Below are 25,115 nucleotides of genomic sequence, written 5' to 3'. Positions count from 1 at the left end.
TTAAACCTGTAAAATAAGAGATAAAAAAGAGCAGTGTAAGACGTGCAGTGATTCACAATTCCTATTTACAAACTGAGAGCAGAGCTGCTTGCGTGGCCAGCATCCAGCAAACAGGCTGAGGTAGTTTGTGTTGTGTCAGCTGATTCTTCTTTGGAGCTCTGGTAATACAGTGCTTACTTCTAACAATGTTCCTTGAAAACAGCACTTTTTGGCAGGCCTGCTTGGATTGTGTTTGTAGTGTCAGCAACAAACATATATCTTGTTTAGAAAGGAAATTAATTTTCAAGATGATACATGTGTGGTGTGAAGACAGGCTGAGGGATGTGTGTTGTTTGGCCTGGACAAGAGAAGGGTCCAGGGAGACGGTAGAGCTGCTTGCAGTGCCTATAGGGGCTAAAAGAAACTCGGAGAAGGGCTTTGGACAAGGGCCGGTAGGGAAAGAATGAGGGGAAATGTTTTTAACCTGCCAGAGGGGAGATTGAGATGACAATGGCCTTGCTTTTATTTTTTAAGAGAACTATCTTTTTGCTCTGTATTTTACAGCACTTGGCAAATGAAGCTGGTAATTACCAGAATTTCTAAATGCAAAGCTGACTTTTGTGAAATATTAATCTGTATTGCCCTAGGAATGAAGATGGATATCAGCATGGATGGATCAGAGGAGGGATCCATCTGGTGCTGAAGTACCCAGGGCGGCTTCTGGAAGAGTGAGGGCAATGGAGAGCCGAAGGGCTGATGGGTTTGCTGCTACCAGCAAAGTGAGACTGTCTTGTGGGTGGCCAGGAGAGTGCAGGTCCTGCATTGTCAGCAGGTACAGGCATTCTGCCAAGTACAGCCACCTGCAGACTGCATTTAGAGGAGCTCCACCTTCCTCCCCTTGCCCCAGGAGTCCCTCCCAAATCCAGCTGTAGCCAAGTTCTGGATTTGTGATCAAGTGAAACCTAAAATTCAACATTTACTTCATCATTCCTGAGGTTTCTAGTGGTATACAGAAGAGCAGGAACCATCTCAGGGTTTAATCTGCTCATGGGATTGTATCTGATTCCACCTGTTTCAATATTTATTAGCTAGTGTTCAGCAGAAACCTCCTTGCAGATGAATGATGTGCTAGACAAGCACACAGGCCTCCATGAGCTACCACCATTCCCATGTAGATCATACCTTACTGTTGTTGAGAGCAGCCAGGTTCTGCACCAAAAACACACCAACTTCTCCTTGACTGTCTCCTACGAGAAGGCAGTCGGTGTTCTTAGCAAAGAGGACAGATGTGAATTTGGCTGTTGGCTTGGCAAAGCGAGACAGCACGGGCTCCAAGCTGCAGTGAAGGCCAGAATTAACAGGTCACATTGTGTTGAGTGAGCCTGATAGGTGTTGCGTGATTTACTTTCTATGTTCTAGATGTACTAAAAACCTTAAGAAGTGAAACAGTGTTTTGTTTAGGCCTCTACCAGAACAAAAATCCCAGCTGCTATTAACTGAGATATCCTGGCTGCCTAAAATCTGTTCTATTGCCTGATATGGGCTGGGGGGTGATACCTTTATTATATGTAGAATTTGCTTTTTGCTACCACCAGATTTGACAGGCCCCTTCTCCACATGGGCTTCATGCTGTGGTTAACACTGAATGGGACAGCCCAGCAGTGCAAGGCCACAGGTTAATTGAGGTGAGTTGTGCACCTGCTTTACAGTAGAGGGGAAACATGAGAGGTGCCTCAACTTCTGACCATCCTGTCTTTATGAAAGATCAAAGTGTCTCAGTTCTTTTTCCTTTTAACTGTGGCAGAAATCTATTATTTTTGCAGGAACAAAGCCCAGTTTGCTGTTTATCAGTTCCATAAAGCATTCAGCTCCTTCTGTTGTAATCACAGTTCTCTGGTAACTACCATGTGCTGTTACAAAATGAGTATTTTAAAATGCAATACTTTCAATAGCTGAGCAAGCAAATGCTTACTGGTGAGTTAACAACACTGATGAGGCAATAGTGTGCAGCCTTTGTGCCATTAAGTTTCAGAATCTTCTTTGAGAAAAGTGTTTACTTACATGCTGACCCTAAGATCCCAAATTTCTACTCTGCTTTCATTCACTGCTGCAAACATGAAGGCTGATTTTGAAGACCACATAATGTCATGAACAAAAGCACTGGCAGAACTGAAGGTTAAAATGGGTGTCTGTGAATCCCGGTGCCACAGGATAATGCTCCAGTCTGCAGAGCAGCTGAGGAACATGTCAGTGCTGAGGGGGTTCCAGGTGACTTTGTACACAGGACCCTTGGTGTTTGGGAAGAAACAAAGAACTTCGTGTTATTCTAGACCTACAGCTTCCCAGGATGGTTTTTAATAGGGACCTTTCATGGATACTCTGGCTATCCTTTGACCCTAAGAGCAAAACCAGCATCATGTGTCACCCATTGGAAATTAGGATGGAGGTGATGTGATAAGGCAGGAGAGATCTTGGGAATAAAAATCATTCAGCTGATTTTGCCCCTTCTCCAGCTGTTAGACTGGTGGTGAGAGGGCAGCTTCTTGGATGAGGCAGAGACTTAACCGCAAAAGAGGTGCTGTTAATGTTCTGCCACCTTTTCCTCAGAGGTGAGACTATTTAACTGTGGTTTTCAGGCCAGTCACATTACTGGTTGTTTTCTTAATATAAAGGCAGAACTAGAGCTTTAAACCAGTTTATAATACAAGTTTTAATAGCTTACTTAAAAATCCTAATAGAAAGTGATCCACTAAGACTGTGATGCTTTATGCAATGGAAATGTGTTTCTGATAGAAGTAGTTTATGTTTGTTTTGTTGCAGATGTTTTCTTTAGTAAAAATAAGCAAAGGAACTAATACATTTGTGAACTTAATTGAGCAGTTTCTGCTGGCATTGCTTTTTCTACGTATCACTCACCTTGTGGCCTCTGTATGTCTTTAGAAACTGCCCATTGCTTGAACAGGAGCACTGGTAGATACAACCGTCTTCTGTTCCAGCCAGATAAAAGTTTGTATCCTGAAAGAAAGGTTGGGTTGGGGGTTGGACTACATGATCTTTTGAGGTCCCTTCCAACCCTTGGGATTCTGTGATTCTGTAAAAGTAGCCTAAATTGGATTAACCTTTTTCTCACTCATGTGATAGTCTGTGAAAGGACTATATGAGTTTGGCAGTGACAAAACTGAGGAAGAAGGATGGGGCTGCCAGGCTGTTGTGCACTGAGTTGTTGAGGTGTATGTGCAGTAGATGCAGTGGTGCCAGAATGTGTGGGATTTGTGATGTGTGTTCTCTGTGCCGAGCATACACTGTGAGTTCTGACTCCTGAAAATACCAGACTTTATGCAGTCCACATGGGCAAACACATGAATTCTGCACGCGCTCTGTGGACAGTATTCAGCTGGCTAAAGAGGAGGAGCACAGCCATGCAGGGCCTGGGCTCGGGAGCTGCCGAACAGTCAAGTTCTCACTGATGTGACCAACACACACAGATCTGCCCTAGGATCTGGCCCAAGGTGAATATGACTAACATGGCTGAAATTATGTAGTTGTTCTCATACAGGGGTTATGTTTGGTTTAACATTTCATCCATCTTGGGTAAAACTGTTACTAGCTAAGAAGCAATTTGTTTCAGAACTAAATATGCTTCAAGTACCAGTGCCAAGTCCCAGCCTAGTGCATATTAAAGTAGCTCAAGCTGAGGATCTCACTCCTCCTGTGTGGTTTTCCTAGATACTGCTTTAGCCAGGATGGACATTCTGAGCTTACCTTTGGGTGGAAGTCAAAGCACATCCCAGCTGCCTGTCGAGATATCAGTGCTTCGCTTTTCCTCTCTTTCTTATCTGGTAATATTTTCTTCTCACTTTCTTTTCGCTTTATTTTCATCAGATCTGTGCAAATAGCAAGAGTTTTTGTCAAACAAGAATGTGACAATGCTACAAGTAACTTGTGCTTCTTTGGAATGCTCTTAGATGTTTTGTGTATGATAACTGGTATAAATGTCACCTGAAATGAAATTGAGCAATTTAGGTGTTATCCCTCTGCAGGAACGCTACAGAGGATGTTGCTTACCAGTGCAGTCAAGTCTTTTCTGTATGTACCACTCAGTTATTAGGCCGTCTGCTGAGATACAGAACAGTCTCTCTCTTTTGCCACCTCCTGCCTCACCTCTGTCCTGTTCCACCCACCTCAGCTGCCACACAGGACCTCTATGTTTGTTTGGGGATTCTCTGGGACAAAAGATGCACATGACAAATCAGAGATGAACAAAACCAAGAAATAATTAACCTTCCACTTTGTAATGAACATCAAGTCTTAAGACAAAGATATTGTTAGCTTTTCTTAAAAAAACAAAACAAAATCTGAACATTGGTTCTTTTCTCCAGGAAACTTTGTCTTTTGTCATGCTTGTTTGGTTTTAGGTTCAGGGCATTGTTAATGTGTTGACACACCTTTCATTGACACCTGAATCATGAAATCAGCCTGTAGGAGACTTGCAGGAGTGTCCTTAAAGATATGTGTCTCCCTAATTCCCCCCCTCTCTCATTTTCTTCTTAACTTCTGCTTATCGCTCCCCTGTTCAGATGTTCTTTCCTTGTTTAACAAGTGGAATCAGTGAGAAAACACCAAAATCTGCAACTGGGTTCCCATAAGGATTTATTATGTGGGGCAGGGTTGTCTTAGTAAGTACATGGAGTATGAAATGGTATGTGGTGGTAACTTGCAACATTTTCTTAGAGCATGGTGTTCATTTGTTTCACCTCTCCAACATGGGGAACTCGCTTTGTATGCACAGTAACAGGCACAGAGAGTGTCATACATCAGATAAGGACCAGTGGTGTTAAAGTAATATAAGCATTTATCAGCCAGAATAAGAATAGAGAGCGATGGCAGTACAGAAGGAGAATGCTGGTGGCTGAGGATTAAGCTGTTACTATTCCTTCAGCTCCTCAGTTGTGGATATTCCTTTACTTTTTAAGAGGTGATGAAGGTGGGAAGGAGATGTGCAGTCGCTGCTTACCTGCTGTCAAAGAGCACAGTGTCATTACAGCTCTGTACATCATAGATTGTCACAGATCCATCATACATTCCAACTGCCAAGAGATTTGGGCTTGCCATGGAAAAATCCAGAGCAGTAACACCATACTCACACTGGAAAATGCGCTCTGGCCACTGACCAGGAGAAAAACACAAGGATGTTTTAAATTAGTTTCTTAATTTACTTCTGTCTTCTCAACATTGGATACTGAATTGCCAGGCTCTGCTGGAGAATTCAAGTGCTGATGACTGTAGTGACTATAGAAACACAGACAGAAATCAGGTACTATATTCTAAAGGGTTCAGTTTATTTCAGCCTAGAGAAGAGAGGCTCTGGGGAGACCTCACAGAAGTCTTCCAATATCTGATGGGGCTGCAGGAAAGCTGGAGAGGGGTTTGGGACAAGGGCCTGTAGGGACAGGCCAAGGGGAATGGCTTGAACCTGCCAGAACAGGGGAGACTGAGCTGAGCTCTTAGGCAGAAACTCTTCCTTGTGAGGGTGCTGAGGCGCTGGCACAGGGTGCCCAGAGAAGCTGTGGCTGCCCCATCCCTGGCAGTGTTCAAGGCCAGGTTGGACACAGAGGCTTGGAGCAAGCTGCTTCAGTGGAAGGGGTCCCTGCCTGTGGCAGGGGTAGGAGCTTTAAGGTCCCTTCCAACACAGACCAGGCTGGGATTCTGTGATTTCTTGCTGCAGCTGATGTCATTAGGGGAAAATAAAGACTATCCAAAATGTTACACTGTAAAATAAGTTAGATGGGTCTACTCCAAACCAACCACCTAAAAATCAAGTTCCCTAAGATTGAGCTATGTGAGTAAAGTGTGAAGGTCTTGTTTGTTTGATTTGTTTTCTTTTCTTGGATTGGAAAGGATAATCCTTGAATTTGAAATTCACTTGTTCTTTGTGGTGAGCATTTGGAATTACTGAACAAATGGCCTATAAATTTTGAAAAAACAAAAGATAAATTGATTTATTTTCACATTTGCTGTGCTCAGGGCATTTTTCCAGTCTAAATAATTATTTCTACATACCTGTGCCTACCCACAATAGTAACAAAACAGGTTTACAGTCTTCGGTAGGTGGCTCTAGGGATTGGAAATAGGGTATAGAGACCTGCATTGCTATGTTGCCTGGCATAGACTGGTACTACCTGTGAGTAGTGACCATCCGCTAGTCGCTTGGTGGCCTGTAATGGGTTTAATTCCTGTGAACAGATGTCCATGTTACCAAACCACCAATACAGTCATCACCTCTGCTGGAAGTGTCGGTTGAGAGGACAGACAGGCATAGAACTAAACTGTTTCCTACAGGTGCTTTCTTGGGGTCTAGATTTAAGCACATTGCTAGGTACTGTTGTCAGTCACTTTTCCAGAGATGTGTGGTTTGTGATAGCAAATTCGACCTCATTGCTAGGTCTTGCTTTTAGAAACAGTAAGAGGGAAATATATAAAGCAGAAATAGTATAGCAGGAAAATGCATTGAGGAAAAGGAAAGAAAACAAAACAAAGTGCTGGCTCATTACCATGGGGTTCTTCAGTGACCAGCAGCAAGCCAAGCCTTTCTTCTGGCCTTTAAAATCAAATGCTCCATAACCAACAGCTAGAAGATCCTGAAAGCACAGATGAACATAAGTAAGCTCAATTCAACTGAAAGTTCAGTTGTGTATTTCTAAAAGGCAACTTTCTGTTAACAGTGCAAAGTCTGGAAAAATAAGGCTCATGTACAAGTGGAATAACACACAAGAACAACAGAATTTCTAGAGTACTGGAAGCTGGTTTAACTAAAAGTGCATTTATAGCCACCGTCAGTTGTGTTTGCAATCTCCATTCCTGCCAGCATAAAAATATGTCCCTTTCCAGAGAAAATAACACTTTAAAAGGTATTTGTTTGCCCTCTAATTCTAAGGTTGAAGTCTATAAACGTGTCCAACTTAATCATATCTGGGCATCTGGTGTGCTAACAGTGTGAAATGGTCTTTATGTTCATTCATTTTCCCTTGGGGCAATCTTACTGGTTTTATGTTTCTCATCCTCACCTGCTTTTTACTTTCCTTCCATTCATTATTTTTGTTGTGGCCATAAGAGAGCTCTGTTGGAAAACCTGAGCTTTACGTTGCAGTGAAAGAGGAGATGACTGAGTCATTCTCGCCTCCACTGAAACCAAACTGAATAAACTTGGGCCAGCTGCTCAGAAATCTGTGCCTGTTGTGTTGCATCTTGTCTTTAAAGTTAGATGAATGCTGCTTTCCTGGGAGATTGTAGTTAGAAACAAAGATGTGGTGTCCTGAGAAGGCTCAGGAGAGACCTTACAGAAGCCTTCCAGTATCTGAAGAGGCTACAAGAAGCCTGGAAAAGGGGCTTTGCACAAGGGGCTGTAGGGACAGGACAGGGGGAATGGCTTGAACCTGCCAGAACAGGGGAGACTGAGCTGAGCTCTTAGGCAGAAGCTCTTCCCTGAGAGGGTGCTGAGGCGCTGGCACAGGGTGCCCAGAGAAGCTGCGGCTGCCCCATCCCTGGCAGTGTTCAAGGCCAGGTTGGACACAGAGGCTTGGAGCAAGCTGCTCCAGTGGAAGGTGTCCCTGCCTGTGGCTGGGGTTGGAACTGGATGGGATTTCAGGTCTCTTCCAACACAAACCAAGCTGGGATTCTATGATAAACTGTGATGAAAAAAGTTTAGCAGTAGGTTGTTAAGCTCAATCTTCCAATTCTATAACAGACCAAGTCCATTATCTTAGTGGTGTTGTTGTTCAGGTGAGTGCCCCTGGTAAACTGGACCAATTAACTTCAATTCTGAACCAGGTAAAGCTGTTGTGACAGGTTTTGTAGGAAGAGTCTATTGCAGTGGTCTAACCTGTAGAATAATGTAGCAGTATCGTTATATGAAAGAACAAAATGCAGAGGGTGAGATGCAAAGACAGCTCACCTGACTGTAAAGATGAATCCATTTCTCTGATATCCCCTTCCAACAAAGTACATCAGAATCAGGGGGTTATTTTTATACCAACAATGACTTAGACCATTTTGAAACAGCTTAGAAGAAGATTTGTGAACTCACAGGGTTTACTTTGCTCCAGGCCATACTGGTCACGCTGTGACCATTAGTTAAATGACATGCATAAGACCACAGCCATTCCAGTGTGGGAACTGGTGTAGTTTCTTCTTTTAGAGCTGATAGAAGTGCTGGATCAGTGAATGCTGCCTCTTGCTCATCCTTTTCCCTGTCACTCTTTTCCTGTTTAGCTTCTTTTTTGTCTTCCTCTGTACCACTACTGTCTGATGTAACTCCAGGATCTATAACACACCAATATGGTAGAGTCTGGGTAGTAACATTTCACTCATCCAACTCCAGTGATTCATATCAGAAGAAATACTTACCCTTTCAGCAAATATTTAGTAGCAAAATACCCAAAATGAAAGAAAGATTTGAAGAATTAAGACATCCTAACTTATAAAACCATAACTAAAATGTTGATGGGCCTGGATTGGGCTGTGGTGTGCCAGATATGCTCCAGGGATTTAATGAGTGGGTTTAGCTACCCAGCAACAAGTTAGGAATGTGTGTTCACCCCCTACCAGGAATGTTTCTAATCTCTTATCTTTAAAAATGTGTCTAAACAGGGATTTTCTTCTAGAAGTCAAATTTTAAAGAGCCACACAACACCTTGATGCTGCAATACCATAGCTAAGTTACGTGATGCTGTAGTAAGTTCCTCATTACTTGGGAAAATCAAGTGTACGGCATGTTTTTAGACTATGTTTGCCAAGTATTTTTGTTTAGTCACCCCTTTATATAATATACAAATCATAAATTGATCTTAGATCACTGTTAACAGTATAAGAACATGGTAAACTGCCATAGTCTTCCTGGCCTTTGTTGTGCTCTCATTGTAGTTAGTTCCTGAAGAGCAACAGGATATAACACTTTCATTGCTTGAGAAACTGTGACTGTAGGACGTGGAGGTACAATACAGTATCAGCACTGTGTGGATCTGCCTTTGATTTTTGTTTTAAGCCCTGTGTTAACTTGGAATTCTTGTATAAGATAAAATATTACTTAGAACATGGGGCCAGGGTATGCCTCTTACAGTCTGCAATGAATGTACATTGTTAGACACTGGGCATCCATCAGGCTAAAACTTCTGTTTACCATCAGTGTCCTCATAAAATAAACCCCCCAAAATCACCACCAAACAAACTGTAAAAGATTTTCCAATGAAAACAGGTAGTTGGAGAAGTAGAAGAATTAATCTGTATCTTAACTGTTAGGAAACAAGTTTGACTGATATTTTGAGTTAAGTCAGTTTGTGGTGATGAGAGGAGGACTCATGTATTCAGGTTTTATACCAAGTATGGTAGGGGTGTGTGTTAAAGTGAGTTTCAAACTACAAAGTACATGTTGCCATCTCCTAAAGTCCCCTTTCCTTTGTCTGCTTCTTAAATGACTTGTCTGTAAAGACATTGGATGAGGGACAGGACTCAGACTCAATAGCACACAAAGCCTTGTGCTGAAAACAGGGTAGTCAATAAGAATCAAACCTATAAGGATGGGAAGCTGCCGATAAGCTGCAAGTTTGGGTTGGAAAATATTCTCCATTAGAATCCTCTCCATGAAAAATAAACCCTTCTGAAGGTTTTCTGGTATTGGGAGAGCTTCTGACTGGCACTCCTCCTGCTCCTTCACCTCCTCCTCTTGGTTCTTGGCAACAAGAGCACTTCCCGAAGTCACAGAAGTTGTGCTGCCTGACAACAGATAACACAGGAAAAGCCAGTTTTAACATGAAAATATTTAGCACATAAAAATCAAGGGGATAAGAAATCTCCTCTTCCTCCACCTGCAAAAAGCATAGAAAAATCTGTCATCATCAAAAAATACCTCCACTCTTAATTTTTTCTGGCTTTAATTTTGTTAATTATTTTCATGTACAAGTATTAAGATGAGACACTAGTGGAGTTATTCACAATTGGTGTTTTGCTTCTACTGTCCTAAGTAAATACCAGAAAACTTTGTCACTGGCTATTTATCTGTATTTAAGATAAATAGATTTAAGATATGATGGCAGTTCACAGTCTCGGTGCAGACCTGTCCAAGACTCTTTGACAAACTCTTGCAAGTGCCAGGCAGACAGACCAAACATTTTCTTCACACACAGTAGGGATGTGCATGGTTTAGAAGGATGAAAACATAGCAGGAATGTCAAACTGGAAGAATCTTACCTTTGATAGAAGAGACAGGGGTAGTCTGATCCTGCCTTTCAGTGGTGTGAGGTTTGCTGCTTGTTTCAGTTGCCTTCTCTGTCTTGTTGCCTGTGCTGCCTTCTGTTTTGAACATTGGTTCTATTTCCGATGCGTTAAATGTATCATAAAAGCTCCAGGAAGTGACCATCTCCCCTAGGAATGAATTACACTGTGTTATGCAAGTCTCTTGTTTCAGTATGTTACTAAAAAGTACTAAAAAGATAGATTTAGATGAGATCTTAGGCAGAAGTTCTTCCTTGTGAGGGTGATGGGACACTGAAATAGGTTGAATGAGAAGCTGTGGCTGCCCCATCCCTGGCAGTGTTCAAGGCCAAGTTGGACACAGGGACTTGGAGCAAGCTGCTCCAGTGGAAGGTGTCTCTGCCCGTGGCAGGGGTTGGAGCTGGATGAGCTTTAAGGTCCCTTCCAACACAAACCACTCCGTGATTCCCTATGGTAAAGACTATGTACAGCTGAGCAAAGATTTACTTCCTGTACTATGCTCCCAGCTGTTTGGCTGAGGAGATTTGAAACCAACTGTGGGTCAGACAAGGCTGTAGCAGCAGCTGCTGTGTGACTGCAACAACTCCAGGGGGGTCTCCTGGGTATGCGGCTTCAGCAGGGTCAAACAATGCTCTATAGCCTTCCATTTGCGTTTTCAGCTTTCGAAGTGTAGGTTGGAATGAGCTCTGCTGGTGCTCAAGGAACGCAGAAAGGGGAAAGATATGTTATTCAAATCATATCAATATCTGGTTTACTTCCTTTCCCCCCATTTTACATACATTTAATAAAAAAAAGGGAAAACGTTTGCAATGACAATTCCCATGGTTTTCTTTGGCCTCCTACACAAAAAAAAAATGCCCTTAGTGAAGCAAACCTCAGCACATGCATCTAAAACCTTGATATTTCCCTATAACCTTTTTTTAGAGCACTGAAGCTGAACATTGTGTAAAATTGCATCTATTTTGTGAGACTGCCAAGATTTTCTGCTTTCCGCAAGACATTCAACTCATACCAAAGGTTCTCTTTGCATTATGGCAAATAGCAATAGAAGCCAGCATCACTGAGAAGCAAAGGAGAGAAAAGGGAACTGTGTTCTTTCATATTTCAGGAGCATAGTTGAGTATTAGGGGAAAGTTCTGCCTCCTGAGCAGCAAAGTCTGCTTGCAGGGTGCTGAGGCAGGAAGGACACAGCAGCTCTCTGCTAATGTAATGCCTGTTTTATTGCAACAGATGCAGTGCACCAAAACCAGTGCTTGAGTTTTGGGAAGGACAGAAAAGGCCACCCGAAATCAAAGTGGCTCTTGAAGTTGAGGAGACATCTTCTGCTTAGGAATGGAAGATGGAAAGAAAACCCTTTCCTCAGTATCCGGACTGTGCCCAGGGAGTCTGCTGAGGTCCCACAGTACAGCTGTAATGCTGGAGTTTGCCCAAGTAAATGTTTAGTAAGTAAACAGAATGCTGGAGGGGGATTCTCCATCAGGGACTGTAATGATAGGACAATGGGTAATGGGTTAAAACTTAAGCAGGGAAAGTTCAAGTTAGATACAAGGAAGATCTTCCCTGTGGGGGTGGTGAAGAGCAGGTTGCCCAAAGTGCTAAATGTGCCATACCTGTCAGTGTTCAAGGCCAGGCTGGAGAGAGCCTTGGGTGACATAATCTAATGTGAGACATCCCTTCCTGTGGCAGGGGGTTGGAACTGAATGATCTTAAGATCCTTTCCACCCCAAACCATTCTGTGATTGTATGATTCTAATAATGAACTGCTGAGGGTACAATCAGTGAAAGCCTGTTCTTATTAAATACCCTTTCTGTATGGGCCTTGGGAACTTTACCTTTGTCTTCCATGATGATTCTGTCACATTGCACCTCCTTGTTCTTGGTGGCTCTGTTGATGGTTTGCATTGTTTTTTCCACAAAGCAGTCTTTGTCGGCCTTGCTCTTGCACATGTCAGTGTAAACTTTGTTCCGCTCCCTCAGAAAGAAGGGGAAAATGTATACATTGACAGTCTGAAAACCATTTGCATTCAACTTCTTGGTGTATTTAACCACAGGTTGGTCAGGAGAGGATACTCCATGGCATAAATTTACTGCTTGTTTTTTTTTCTCATGGCTAGATTTTAGTTCACTCCATGTATTGGCTTTCAGCAGCTGTTTGTGACCTTGTGATGCTGTTCTGAGCCATAAAAATGGCCTGAAAAGCTAGACATCAGCTATTCCAGCTACTTTTGGTGGGTTTCGGAGGGGTTCAAAAGTGTGTGGCTCTCATCGCTTGGGAGTGAAGGGCAGTGCGTCCAAGAAACAGAAATGAAACTAGAGCATTTCTGTTTCATCCAGCCCTCAGGTTCTTAGGAGTGGTCAGTGGAGATTGTGAAGCTTTTTCTACTGTTCTGGTTTAAATATTCTAACAGCAGATAGAGGTGATACCCCACCTTAGATCACAAACAGGCTGCTGTGCTCAGGAGCAGTCACTGCCTGTTCCTATATGGTTGGCACTGTGTGCTGTGTACACTGGCTAAGTCTGATTCATAGGGTGTTCTTCCTCTTCCCTTTTCCCCAAAATCACACCAGTGTGATTCACAGGCAGTGGGGGTTGGAGTCCTACCATGAACATTGAGTGTGTGTGTATATATATATATACATAAATACATATTTTAGGCAGGAGTTCTTCCCTGGGAGGGTGCTGAGACGCTGGCACAGGGTGCCCAGAGAAGCTGTGGCTGCCCCATCCCTGGCAGTGTTCAAGGCCAGGTTGGACACAGGGGCTTAAGCAAGCTGCTCCAGTGGAAGGGGTCCCTGCCTGTGGCAGGGGTTGGAACTAAATGGGCTTTATGGTCCTTTCCAACACAAACCGGGCTGGCATTCTGTACTAGCAGAAAAACCTCCCTTAGGTCAGTTGTTTGACTTGCCAGCTGCAGTCCAGTGCATCCCAGGCTTTAGGGCTGCCATTTACAAAAGCCATGTGACAAGTCTAGCAGTCTGACATCCGTCATGGAGAGAACTTTGCTGCACTCTGTCCCAGCCAGCTCCTGGGAGTAAGCTAAACCCCTGTATGATTTGTGTTCACTCCCTATCAAAGGTCATGGCAGTCCAGGGTGGAGACTGGAGTCCACACCAGATGCAGCTAAGGGGGGGACACAGTATTTTAACAGGCGATGTCACTCATGGTGGGGTGAGGTTTCTTCTAGGTAGGAGCACTGTGAAGAGCTTCAGAGGAAGCCTGAAGAGTTTGTATTTTTATTACCAATACTTGAATGGCTGTAAAGCCACACACAAGAATCAGTGCTAATGCTTACAGTTTCATACTGTTTTTGCTAAAATTAAATCCTGTAATTCCTGTATTCCACACTTCTCCATCTCCTCTTTCCCCTATCACCTGTGTGTTCTCTTGTTACCATCCCCTGACTTTGCTAATCTGCCTTCTTTTACCATTGAAGGAGAGAACTAATTTACTCAACAAGATGGAGCTGTAAGAAATTTAAGCTGTTGTGTCAAAAGAGAGACTTGAGCCCAATAAGGTTTTAAAGAAAAGTGGAGTGACTGGTTGTGGTAGTCAGAGTACTTAACCTGTGTGTAAGCAGCCTGTTCAGGACTTTGCCACCAGCAGAAATTGAGTGTGCTGAGCATACTTGTGTATACACAACTACAGAGATACATACAGAACTCTTTCAGCGTCTTCTGACTCTGTAGACATCACAACAGCCGGCAGATTCAGTATCCAGATAGTTTCTGTCTCTGTGAGGTAAATATCTACTCTCTTATCTAAGTCTGCTTCTGTCAGTTCTTCTTTTACCTCCTCTTGTCTCACCTGCACATCTGAAAAAATTAGATGAGATCCGTAAGTGAGACCTTTTCTGCTCTAAATGTCAAAGAAGACAGATTAATTCTGATAATATTGAATGATCAGTTGTGAGGCACTGAGTGAAGTGCCAGGCATCTCACACCCACTGACTGCAGAGCCTCACAAATCACAGTGCCCCAAAGAAAAATGAAGTCTTTAATTATACAGCGCAAGTTCTTTACCAGGTAACTAGTGCTCCAAAGATGAATTAAGCCTTTAATTATATAGCATATGTTCTTTACCAGGGAAACTAACGGTTGTGTCCCCTGGAGAGCCAGACTCTGCTGTTTCATCCATTACAGACTCAGCCGTTGAGACGTTTGATGTAGAAGTGGTGCTGCTTCCATATGTCCTTCAGTAACAAAGAAATAAGCAGAAATAGTATGTGAGGGTCCAGATGTCAGTTAGCAAAATGTCACAAAAATAGCAATGTTGTTACCAGGATAAACCACAAAGACTGTAAGAGCACATACGGTGGTGGTTGTGTTATGAAAGGAGCTGCAGAAGGCTTAGGAAAGAAAATAAATGGTTTGAAGAAGACTTAAAAAGGAAGAATTCCTCTGACAGCAAGTCCTGAGGAATTAAAGAACTGCTGGAAAAGAAGCTACTGAGCTCTTGGATTCAGCCCTATCATATAGTAACGTGAAGTGTTGGCTGCCCACTGTGTGATAAGGCTCACCCAGAGACAGCACCTATCTCCACCAGGATTCACATCCTTTGGTGCTTTGCATGCACTGAAAAGTCTTTGAAATGCGACAGAAACTCTTTTGAAGGGATCAGCTTGTTAAAAACCATTGGTGATATTCACAGAAGGGATAGGTGAGAGAATGAGAGGTAAAATTGAAAACTTGGTACAGTTGGGAGGCTTGTCAGCAGAGTTTCTCTTCCTCAACAGCTGAGCACGAGCAATTACACCAAAAGCAGTTGAAAAAGACAGTTCTTCAGGTTTGTATTTAAAACTAAAGTGAAATAGTTCCATTTTGTCTGTTAAATAAAGCCCTCTAGTCTCCAAAAACGATGTGTTTAGTTTTCAGGAGACACTTCTTATTCTTCAGTCATTTTTTTTTGTGTCTGCTCCTGTTTAATATCCCATCCTCTGGGATTATCCTTTCTAACAGCCAGCCTAGGAAATATGACAAGGAGTGAGTTCCCAAATTGCAATCCCTCCTTCTCAGACATCACCATGGCATTAACTTTGCCAACGAAAACAGTAAATAAAGCTTTTCTTTGTGTTTTATTCCCAGCGCTGACTTCACCAGTCTTTTAGTCCCTTTGGACTAAATATGTAACATCTTCTCTAGTGCAGTCTGAGTGAGCACACACCGTTTGATATACCGATGTGCTTCATTATGTTTCATTTGAAACACAAATAGTCCTTTACCTTCATTTGCATGACTTAATTGAATATCTCACCCCAAGAGAAAATGGCTCAAGTCCATTGACTTTGTTTATTCCCTCTATACTGAAGGTTTGTAAATAAAACTCCTAAGTAGTGAAACATGTAATTCAGCAGCTCTAACTCAAATGTTTTTGTGTAAGAGCATCTTTTGAAATGGATGCACATAATCACAGAGTGTTAAATTGCTTAAACTGGTTTCAAATAGAGGATTCTTACTGTGTTAACAGTGTGTAGGTATTTGAACTGAGACATTCAAGTTTGTAAAAAGGACTTTCTGTACTTAAGAAGTGTCATTAAAACAGACAAAATACGATAAATTTGTAGCTCTTCAGTGAAATCAGGCCTCACGTTTCCCATCCCACAGATGGGCAGGTGTTGATACATTCCAGTTTTGAAAAACAACCAACCCCAGATTAGGAAAGGCAGAAAGGATCTGAAGTAGCTAAAGGAAGTGTTATCAACAAGCTACAAGTGCCCCACCTCCACTGCACAGCCTTGTTTGGAAACCCAGAACACAACCAGAGCACTGCCTCAATGTATAAACAGTGTTTTGTGGTGTACCTGTTTAGGTTCTGCTGTAACTTTGTGTGCAGCCCTCACCAGTACAAAGCCTGCTGCTCGGGTGGCTGTCAGTTTGAACCATGAGGTGTTCATTGTGATCTCTGTAAGTGGTCCATTGTGGTTTGTTACCTAAAAATATGTGGTTTAGGAATCACAGAATCCCAGCCTGGTTTCTGTTGGAAGAGACCTTAAGGCTCATCCAGTTCCAACCCCTGCCACAGGCAGGGACACCTTCCACTGGAGCAGCTTGCTCCAAGCCCCTGTGTCCAACCTGGCCTTGAACACTGCCAGGGATGGGGCAGCCACAGCTTCTCTGGGCACCCTGTGCCAGCGCCTCAGCACCCTCCCAGGGAAAAGCTTCTGCCTAAGAGCTCAGCTCAGTCTCCCCTGTTCTGGCAGGTTCAAGCCATTCCCCTTGGCCTCTCCCTACAGGTCCTTGTCCAAAGCCCCTCTCCAGCTTTCCTGCAGCCACTTTAGGCACTGGAGTTGCTCTGAGGTCTCCCCTTCAGGAGCCTTCTCTTGTCCAGACTGCCCCAGCCCAGCTCTCTCAGCCTGGCTCCAGAGCAGAGCTGCTCCAGCCCTCGCAGCAGCTCCATGGCCTCCTCTGGCCTCGCTCCAACAGCTCCACGTCCCTCTTGTGCTACTGCCCCAGAGCTGGATCAGGGCTGCAGGGGGGGTCTCTGCAGGAGACAGGGAGAATTGAAGGAAGGAGAATCTGAGTGAAATTAGAGATATCGCAGGAGTGTGTGCCTCAGCTGCTTCCACCTCTGTGAGCATTTCAGCAGGAGTTCCAACATAGTCATGAATACAGACAAATTCCATTCATTGTACTTGTGCTAGTTCCCAGATTTTAAGTGAAGACTGGCAGGCGTATTTCTGTATGTGGACAGTCCTGCACAGTAACATAACTTCAACTCCAAAGCTTGCAGAAGATCAGGAGTATGGCTGCTTTAGATTTGAGGCCAGATTTAAGAACCAGTACATTGACTTACCATGAGAGGGAGGCTAAACTAGTTCTTGATAGCTGCTGCGTGGGAAAAAGAGCAAGCAAAATGGATCCTGTGGCTCCAGAGAGCTTGTCTTGCCTGAGTGCATCAGTACTTGGGTCTGATTGGAAGAGTGGACGGGGTGTGACATTCTTTCCTTCATCAAAAACCTGGAGAAATACTTAAATAGTTACAATAGTTCCACTGTTTCCCCACAACAAGTGACAGTGATGATACTTGCAACATTTTGTCTCATCTGGAACAGGAAGAGGACCTGGATCCAGGCAGGAAGCTGGCAGAAGGTATGAGGAAGCCCTCTGGAGCTCTCCCTATAGAAATAGCTGCAAATGGCTGGAAAAACTGTATCTGTGTGGATGTCAGACCCACTTCCTCTCCTTGTCAGCCCTAGTGTCTCTTTCAAATTATATTATTCTATAATGACTATTAGTCTGTAATGACTACCAATAGTGGTTTATGGATTGTGTCTCCTCAACTCACATTAACAGTACAGCAAAAGCAACAAAGGAACAATTGTGCATCATTTTTATTGTACTGCTCAGATTATTTTCTTGTAAGGAAGTATTCAGGAAGGTCTTTAAACAGATCACGGTTTTAGGTGAAGACACAGAAGTGCTACAGGCAACGTCTCACATGGATTTGAAAGTCAGTAGTTGTCATATTAGGAGGAGAGTTGTTACTCTTAAGTTTTTGCTATTGTTATTGTAGATTGGTTTTGGACACTCAACATCATCATTTCAGAACAGATTAATCTCCGTGATCATTTTCTTCCTCCACAGCTCAGGTTCAGACAAGCCTTTCCTTTCCTCTTCCCTCTCCCACTTCCTGACAGCTTTTAACACCCACCATAACTAACTACTCAGAACTGTTGGGAGCAGCATAACTGTCTCCTCACCCGTATGATGTACTTGTCTGCAGTTCTCTCGGACGTGGTGGATTGGCTTCTGCAGCTCTCCGCCCTGTACCTGTAGATGCTGCTTGCGATGCTCGCCTGTCTGTAAACACTTGTTCTCGAGGGTTGCCTGAGCCTGGAATTGGCCACAGAACTTTTGTTTCGATCAGTAAAACGGGAACAAGCAAATACAAGCACTGAACTACTCATCCCTTAACTTTCAGGAATGGTTTAAAGGACATTAATCTTGAAATTAGGCCAGGTTGGTCGGAGCTCGGAGCAAGCTGCTCTAGGGGAAGGTGTCCCTGCCCCTGGCAGGGGGTTGGAACTGGAGGAGCTTATTGAGGGGGACTGCTGTGGCAATGAAGGGGCAAGGGGTGCAGTGACTGGGGCTGCTGTGTCGGGGTACCCCGGTCCCTCCCCCCCCGGAGCCGCTGCCCCGGCACTCACGTGGGACGCCGCCGGCCGCCGCCGGGGCCCTGCATGGCGACAGCCAGGGCCGCGTCACCGCGTCGAGCGGTAACCACGGCAACGCACCCCCAAGACGCGGCGCGGGGATTGGCTGCCAAGGACGGCGCCGCTGATAGGCCTTGCGGCAGCGCGGGCTGCGCCGTGCTCCCCCCTACCCACCCCGCGGCCGCCCGCCCGCCTGAGGAGGGACCCCGCGGGGCCGCGGCCTGCCCTGCTCGGGCCCCTCTCCGCGCCCGCATCGGCCTTGGCTCCGGTCTCCGCCGCCCCCCGCCCAGCCCGGGGCTCCTCCCCTGCCGCCAGCCCCCGCGCCCCCTTTGTTACTGAAGCACAAAGGTCCTCGTCGGCAGGCCCGGGGGAGACTGGAGCTCCCTCCGTAAAGCTCTGCCCCGGTGGCGGGGATCGGAGCAGGTCTGGGCTTTCGGAGGGGGGAGGCCTGGGGGGGATAAGGTGGTCCAGTTGCGGTGCCACGGGAGCGTTTTGAGGGTGTGAAACGCGTTTGGTTGGGAGAACTGCCGGGAGAACCACGGTCCGCAGTGACCTGTGCTCGGGCGGAGCGGGACGGAGCCGCCGCAGGCCCGGCAGGGCGCCCCGAGGCACTCCTCGCCGTTACCGGCGCTGCGATGCCGGACTGCTGCATCAGGAGATCTCTTCCCCTTTGCCTGCAGGACTGTGCCTGTCCTTGCGCCAGCGCTGGGACAGAACCGAGGCAGTCGGGGAAGGATTTAGGGAGAAAAGCAGCAGAATTAGGTCTGGGCGCGTGTTTCGGGGTTTTTTTTTAGTGTTTTCGTTTACATAGGACCAACATAACGCTGCCGGGGTCACCCCGCCGGGAGCCCCCCACCAGCTCCCTGAGGACCTCGCAGCGCTTCGGGACAGCTTCCCCCGCCTCACCGCGTGAGTACGGCAGCCGGGGGACAGCAGCCAGGCGGGAGGGAGCGGCACCGGGTGCAGAGGGGACCCCGCTTGTGGAGCCGGTGCCGCCCGGCGCCGCCGCCTCAGCGCTGACAGCCTGGGGGCGGGGCCTTGCGCCTTGAGTGACAGTGCGGCGCGCGCTCGTGCGCGGTGACGTCGTGCGTGGCGTGCCCCCTCCTTCCCCTCCCTCCCTCCGCTCCGCTCCGTTCCGCCCCGCTCCGCCGCCGCGCAGACCGTGACCCCCCCGGCGCCGCTGCCCCCGCCGCGGCGGGGATGTGACCCCTCCCCGGGCCTGCCCCCCCCGCGCAGCCAACATGGCGGAGGTGAGAGCGCGGCGGCGGGGTGGGGGCCCGCCCGGGAACTTGTTGCGCGGGGCCGCGGCCGGGCGGAGCGTCCCATAAGTTACTTGTGGGGCCGGGCAGGCCGCACCGGGCCTCCCCACCGCCCCCCTCCGGGGCCTGCTGCCCCGGGACGGGGAGGTGAGCCCCGGGGAGCCGGGAGCGGAGCGCGGCCCGGGCCGGGGGCCTGGAGGCGGCGGCTCCCGGCCCAGGGCGGCACCGGGCTGGGGTCTGCGCCTCGTCCGCGAGCCGCGGAGGCGAGGCTCTGTCGGCGGCAGCGGCCGCGGGGGGATGGCGGAGAGGGGCCCCGCGCCCGGGCGGAGGGGAGCGGGGCCTGTGCCACCCGCGGGACGGGGCTGAGCTTTGCTGCGGTGGGAAGTGGGGCAGCGCTGCAGGGTGGAGAGGGATGTGCCTCCCGCCAGCCCTGGCCGTCTGTCCCAGCGCGGAAGAGTCGCTTCTCCCGGGCTTTGATGAGAGCACCGTTGCTTGAGGTTAAAACGTATATTTAAATACCTTCTTGTAGTCGTTAGGACAAAGGGGAATTGCCTTTACAGGTAGAACGGCGTCTCCTGGGAGGGAGACCTTTCTCCTGAAGAAGGCAGAAGGGCTGTTCAGAGGGGTTGCAGGAAGTGGGAAAAGGCTTGTTGACCTCTTTTCGTATGTGGGAGGCAGAGCAAAATACGCCTTTGATTACTGAGGTGTGGGTTTGTCCATCCCGATAGGATCTGGGTGAACAGCTCTTTTGCTTCTTAGGAGGCAAGTTAGGACAGATGAATAGATGTTTCATTAAGTTTTCTTCAAATGATCCCAAGATTCCAATCTGAAGGTAATTTGCTGCTTGAGCAGTGTTGACAAATGAATTGGAAATGCGTGTTTGAAAGGTATGCTGTTAAAGCAGCAACAACCAACACCTTGCTTGTGTGGGACAGGAGTTTCTTCCAGCCAGGCTGGGGGTGTTCAACATACTGGGATCCGAATATTTTACAGATGAGGTTTCTTCCTTCTTCCCATGAAATTCCTGAATATGTGCGGCTTTTTACTCAGATTTATTTTATCTTTTCCCCCCAAATGAAAACCGTAATGAGGCTTTCTTCCTGTTATTGGTACGGCATGTACTAATTTAATCTTAGAAGTTTAAAGGATCTGCCTGGGCTTTTTTTTTACTGTATCTCAAGGGGCAGAGAATCACAGGTCTGATCTCTGAGCTATTCCTTGGCCAAAACCCCATGGCTATTAAATCCCTGTGCTCTGTGAAGTGGCAGAGGTGCACTGGGGCCCGTGCTGGTGTAGGCATCGCAGTATTCAGGGCTTGTGTCTCAAGTTTCACCAATGGCTTGTAAGTGTAGTTAATTAAACGCAGCGTTATTGTGAAATCCTCCTGCTTAGCTCTCTTCTGGGGGAGCTCATGTCACCATGTTGCTGAAGAGGCAGGGGCAGGACGCTGCAGTACTTCCTATTCTCTGCTGTCACGTACTTGCACTGACGTTGCAGCAGTGATAGCATTGAGAGTTGGAGGGGAGTCACGCTGCAGAAAGCAGTGAAAGGTCCATGGGTTATGGAGGTCAAGCAGGTTCTGGGTTTCACCTTATGGATGATGTTCCAATGGGTCAGGCTTCTATTATGTGTTGGTCTTGACTTTTTACTAAGAAACTAAGAGTTTTGTGGTTTTTCCCCCCTCCCCCTCAGCATTTGTCTTCTGTGAAGAAAAGCAAAGATTCTTTGTCCTATTTTGGCTTCTGATTTGAGGTTAAGAGGCAGGAGCAGCATCAAGGGGCTGTGAGAGCTTTGATCCACCTGTGGGATGAGCTCAGTAGCACAGGGGTGGCAGCAGCAGCTTGGCTGACATTCCTTCACAGCCGCTGAGTCCTGCACACAACTGTTTGCATGGCTGCTCTGCCTTCTGCATCGGGAATAATTGGAATTTGAAAGATAATAAGACTTTCTGTCAGTGATTTAAGCTTGGAGCAATGTCCTCAGTATGGTTCCTAGCACAACCTAGGAAATTAATCAGGGATAGGATGGGAAGTCTCAGTGAATGTTGTCAGCCATCTGCCTGGAGGAGCTGAAGGCAACTGCCGCTACATGGTGGTGTGCTGAAGGAGGGGCTGTTGGGATAACACTATGTTGGCTGGGAATGAAGGAAAACTGATCCTTCAGGCAGCCCTAAGACTAACCTGTCCCAACACACAAGGGGCCTCGGATCAGCCTGGATTGAAAATGTGTAAAATGTGTAAAATAATGCTACTGTTGTGTCTCATGCCCTCTTCCCATTGCTTCCCAGAGGAAAGTATCAATCCAGCTCTTCTGACGGGATGCACAGGAACTCATCCCTTAGGAAAATGATTTTAGGTGTAAAGAATCAGCTAGGATTTAATGCTGGAGATACAAACCTCAACAATTAAACGATATCTGTCTGAACCTTTTTGCCTTTGACATGAAGGCTCTTCAGACAGGAACTCTGAACCTGGGTAATGAGTAAATGAGGCCAGAAACTGAAACCAAATTAACAAAAACTGCGTTTCACTTTCATAGAAGCACCAGTTTGAGTAAAGGGCAGACCAAGCCCAAAAGATTTTGATTATGTATTAAACTGGTTTCAGATTTGGGGTTAATAACCCGTGTTAGGGCTTCGTTTTACTTCAGAGCGTGCTCACATGACTGGTTTGAGTCCTGATACTCCACCACGTTAAAAGATGGTTCGAGTCTTAAATCGGAAAGAAAATGTGTTGAACTTAAGACCAGCTCAGGCTTTGTGAATATCACTGTATCATGCATTCAGCTGCTTATTTAGGCTTTGTGGAGGAGTGAATGCTGATACATATTTTTCCCAAGTACGAGTGTTTTAATGCCTATTGAGAAGAAAAGATTTTTGGACTGAAAAGCTTGCTAGGTGAAAGCGAATGGGGTTTTTTGTTTGTTCAGCCATTATAATGTCTGCATAAATTGTCAGAATGAGAACTTCTGATTCAAAGAACTTGCAGAGCCTGGGTCAGACTTTTGTGTTGGAGGGATGGGCAGCTAAATAATGCCTGTAATTTCCAGATGTGCTGAATTCCTGCTGTTTATTTTGTGCGATGGTGTAGGATGTGTCAGTCAGGTTGCTACAGGGACTTGCCAGGATGCTGAAGAGGCAAAAGTCATGGGGAAATAGTGAGGGTTTATGTTGGTTGTTTTTTACTAACTCTGAAGAGTACCAGGGCTGCTGCATGGGGAGGAGGGTGGTCTTGTTTGGTCAGAGGTGAAGTGGGAGAGTTAGGGATGTAGTATGGTAGAATCCCAGCCTGGTTTGGGTTGGAAAGGACCTTAAAGTTCCTCCAGCTCCAACCCCTGCCACGGGCAGGGACCCCTTCCACTGGAGCAGCTTGCTCCAAGCCCCTGTGTCCAACCTGGCCTTGAGCACTGCCAGGGATGGGGCAGCCACAGCTTCTCTGGGCACCCTGTGCCAGCGCCTCAGCACCCTCACAGGGAAGAGCTTCTGCCTAAGAGCTCAGCTCAGTCTCCCCTGTTCTGGCAGGTTCAGGCCATTCCCCTTGGCCTGTCCCTACAGACCCTTGTCCAAAGCCTCTCTCAAGTTTTCTGTAGCCCCTTTAGGCACTGGAGCTATCTCCCTGAGCTGCTGCTCACACTCTGGGGGTTCAGTTCAGCACACGGGGGGTTTCTGGGCTCAAGCACACACTGAAGCTGGCTCATGGGGAGCTTCTTGTCAGTCATATTTTTATGTTACCTTTAATTGGCTTGGTTTAAATTTCAAGCTGATGTTAATTATGGCTTGAGGGGGTATGGAAACAGTCGAGGTGGCCTAGCAGCTCCTAGCTGCCTGAAAGGGGAGATCCTGCTCCTCCTGCTGCTTTTGTGTACGTGCTCCCAAAGCTTCTACCGTGGGTTGATCCAGTTCACTGGCTCAGAAGTGGAGAGCTTCCTGTGGGGTAACCAGTTGTATCAGCTCATGGAAAGATCCAGCAGACTCGAGTGGCTGTGAGGGGTGGTGTGGGGCAGCAGAGGCAGTTGTAGGGATCTGCAGAAGGATGCTATATTCCTCCTTCCAAAAACATGAAGCTATGGCATTGACTCAGCTTCTCCTGAGCCTGTGTCCTTGTCTTGTGCAGCTCTGACCTGATGGCAGGAAGCTGTTCACCATTACTGTTGTGGATAAATACAGTCTTGTTTCTCCCATCCCTTCAGCGGGCAGTCAGCTACCTTCATGGCAGCTCCTAGTGCTTCTCACTGCTCAATGAGGTTATTCAGCTTTCTGGAGTGAGAACTTCAGTTTTTTCCTTCTGCAGAGTGAATTTCTGTGGGGTTAAAAAGTGGAATTGGCATCCTAAGGTGTCAGATGTGGGAAGAAGCAGGACAGCCTTCCGGTATCTGAAAGGAGCCTACAGAGACATTGGAGAGGCACTCTTCATTAGGGCCTGTAGGGACAGGCCAAGGGGCATGGCTTGAACCTGTCAGAACAGGGGAGACTGAGATGAGCTCTTAGGCAGAAGCTCTTCCCTGTGAGGGTGCTGAGGCGCTGGCACAGGGTGCCCAGAGAAGCTGTGGCTGCCCCATCCCTGGCAGTGTTCAAGGCCAGGTTGGACCCAGGGGCTTGGAGCAAGCTGCTCCAGTGGAAGGGGTCCCTGCCTGTGGCAGGGGTTGGAGCTGGAGGAGCTTTAAGGTCCCTTCCAACACAAACCATGCTGGGATTTTGTGTCTTCGAGAGAAGCAAGACCACTTTTCATGTCCATGATCAGTTAGACTGACTCAGCCTGATGTCTTTGAGTGTATTTTATTGCTGTTTGGATTTCCCAATCTCTGTTGCTTTTGACCAGAAAAACAGTTTATTAATACTGTACGTCAGTGCTTTAATAAGTCACCTTTAAGTTCATAATGTCTGGTAAAACTTTCCTTCTTCCTGAATATTAAGCTTCTTTCAGTTGAAGAGTGTTAAACTTTATGAATGTAGCTAAATTCTCATTTTGTTATGCAGCTTGAAACAACTTCAGGACATAATGTTTAAGAAATACATTATCTAATAACCATTCCTAATAACCTCCTTTACATTCTTAGTCTCAATGTTTTTATTAAGCTATGCTATTACTTTAAAGCAATATGCATATCTATGGAATAGGCTCGAAGCAGTAGTGAACTTAACACCATCACTAATGGGTTGCAAACTGATGTTTTAGCAGTGAGGGAGGACAGCTTTTGAGTAACACCTGGGTACAAAATAAGGTCAAAATAGATGAAATCAAGGATTCCTTCTGACTGCTCTAAACCCTGATTGAAATTGGCGATTCACATCAGTCCATCCTGTTGAGCACAAGCATTTTTTCCTCATTAAGCTTTAGCTTTAAATTTGCTTTGTTTCATTTTGAAGAACGTTTTGCTCAATACTTCAGAGAGGTATCTGTGAACCTAATGCAGATTTGGGAATCCAGTTTTCACACTTCCTTGGTAAGAGTATAAACTCCGA

At 46.1% G+C, this 25,115-nt stretch overlaps 2 protein-coding genes across 6 annotated transcripts in view; one reads left to right on the top strand and one right to left on the bottom strand.

Moving 5' to 3' along the window:
- On the bottom strand, positions 1–18,443 carry DNAI4 (dynein axonemal intermediate chain 4). The gene is made up of 17 exons (XM_031050712.2): positions 18,390–18,443; positions 17,943–18,075; positions 17,036–17,199; positions 14,326–14,435; positions 13,902–14,058; positions 12,078–12,217; positions 10,222–10,395; positions 9,544–9,747; positions 8,063–8,298; positions 6,531–6,617; positions 4,994–5,145; positions 4,045–4,202; positions 3,742–3,863; positions 2,896–2,994; positions 2,041–2,267; positions 1,162–1,315; positions 1–6 (listed from the first exon to the last, which is right to left on the bottom strand). The coding sequence occupies exons 1-17, from the start codon at positions 18,422–18,424 to the stop codon at positions 1–3; spliced, it is 2,358 nt and encodes a 785-aa protein (XP_030906572.2). The 5' UTR covers positions 18,425–18,443.
- MIER1 (MIER1 transcriptional regulator) overlaps positions 17,315–25,115 on the top strand; it is a 40,568-nt gene continuing 32,767 nt past the window's right edge. The window contains exon 1 of one of the 5 annotated variants that reach the window (XM_005151188.3): positions 17,315–17,331. Coding sequence is in view for 1 of the 5 variants with exons in the window: in XM_034063767.1 (XP_033919658.1) it covers positions 19,637–19,645 (9 nt within the window). In the remaining 4 variants the exon portion in view is untranslated. Of the gene's footprint in view, positions 17,332–18,714; positions 18,819–18,998; positions 19,305–19,540; positions 19,646–19,785; positions 19,802–25,115 lie in introns of those variants that run through there. The other 4 variants (XM_034063769.1, XM_034063768.1, XM_034063767.1 and 1 more) reach the window with 4 other exon arrangements.

The sequence above is a fragment of the Melopsittacus undulatus genome, chromosome 6 (assembly GCF_012275295.1).
Source record: "Melopsittacus undulatus isolate bMelUnd1 chromosome 6, bMelUnd1.mat.Z, whole genome shotgun sequence".
Taxonomy (NCBI): Eukaryota; Metazoa; Chordata; class Aves; order Psittaciformes; family Psittaculidae; genus Melopsittacus; species Melopsittacus undulatus.
This window is presented reverse-complemented; position numbering and strand designations above follow the sequence as displayed.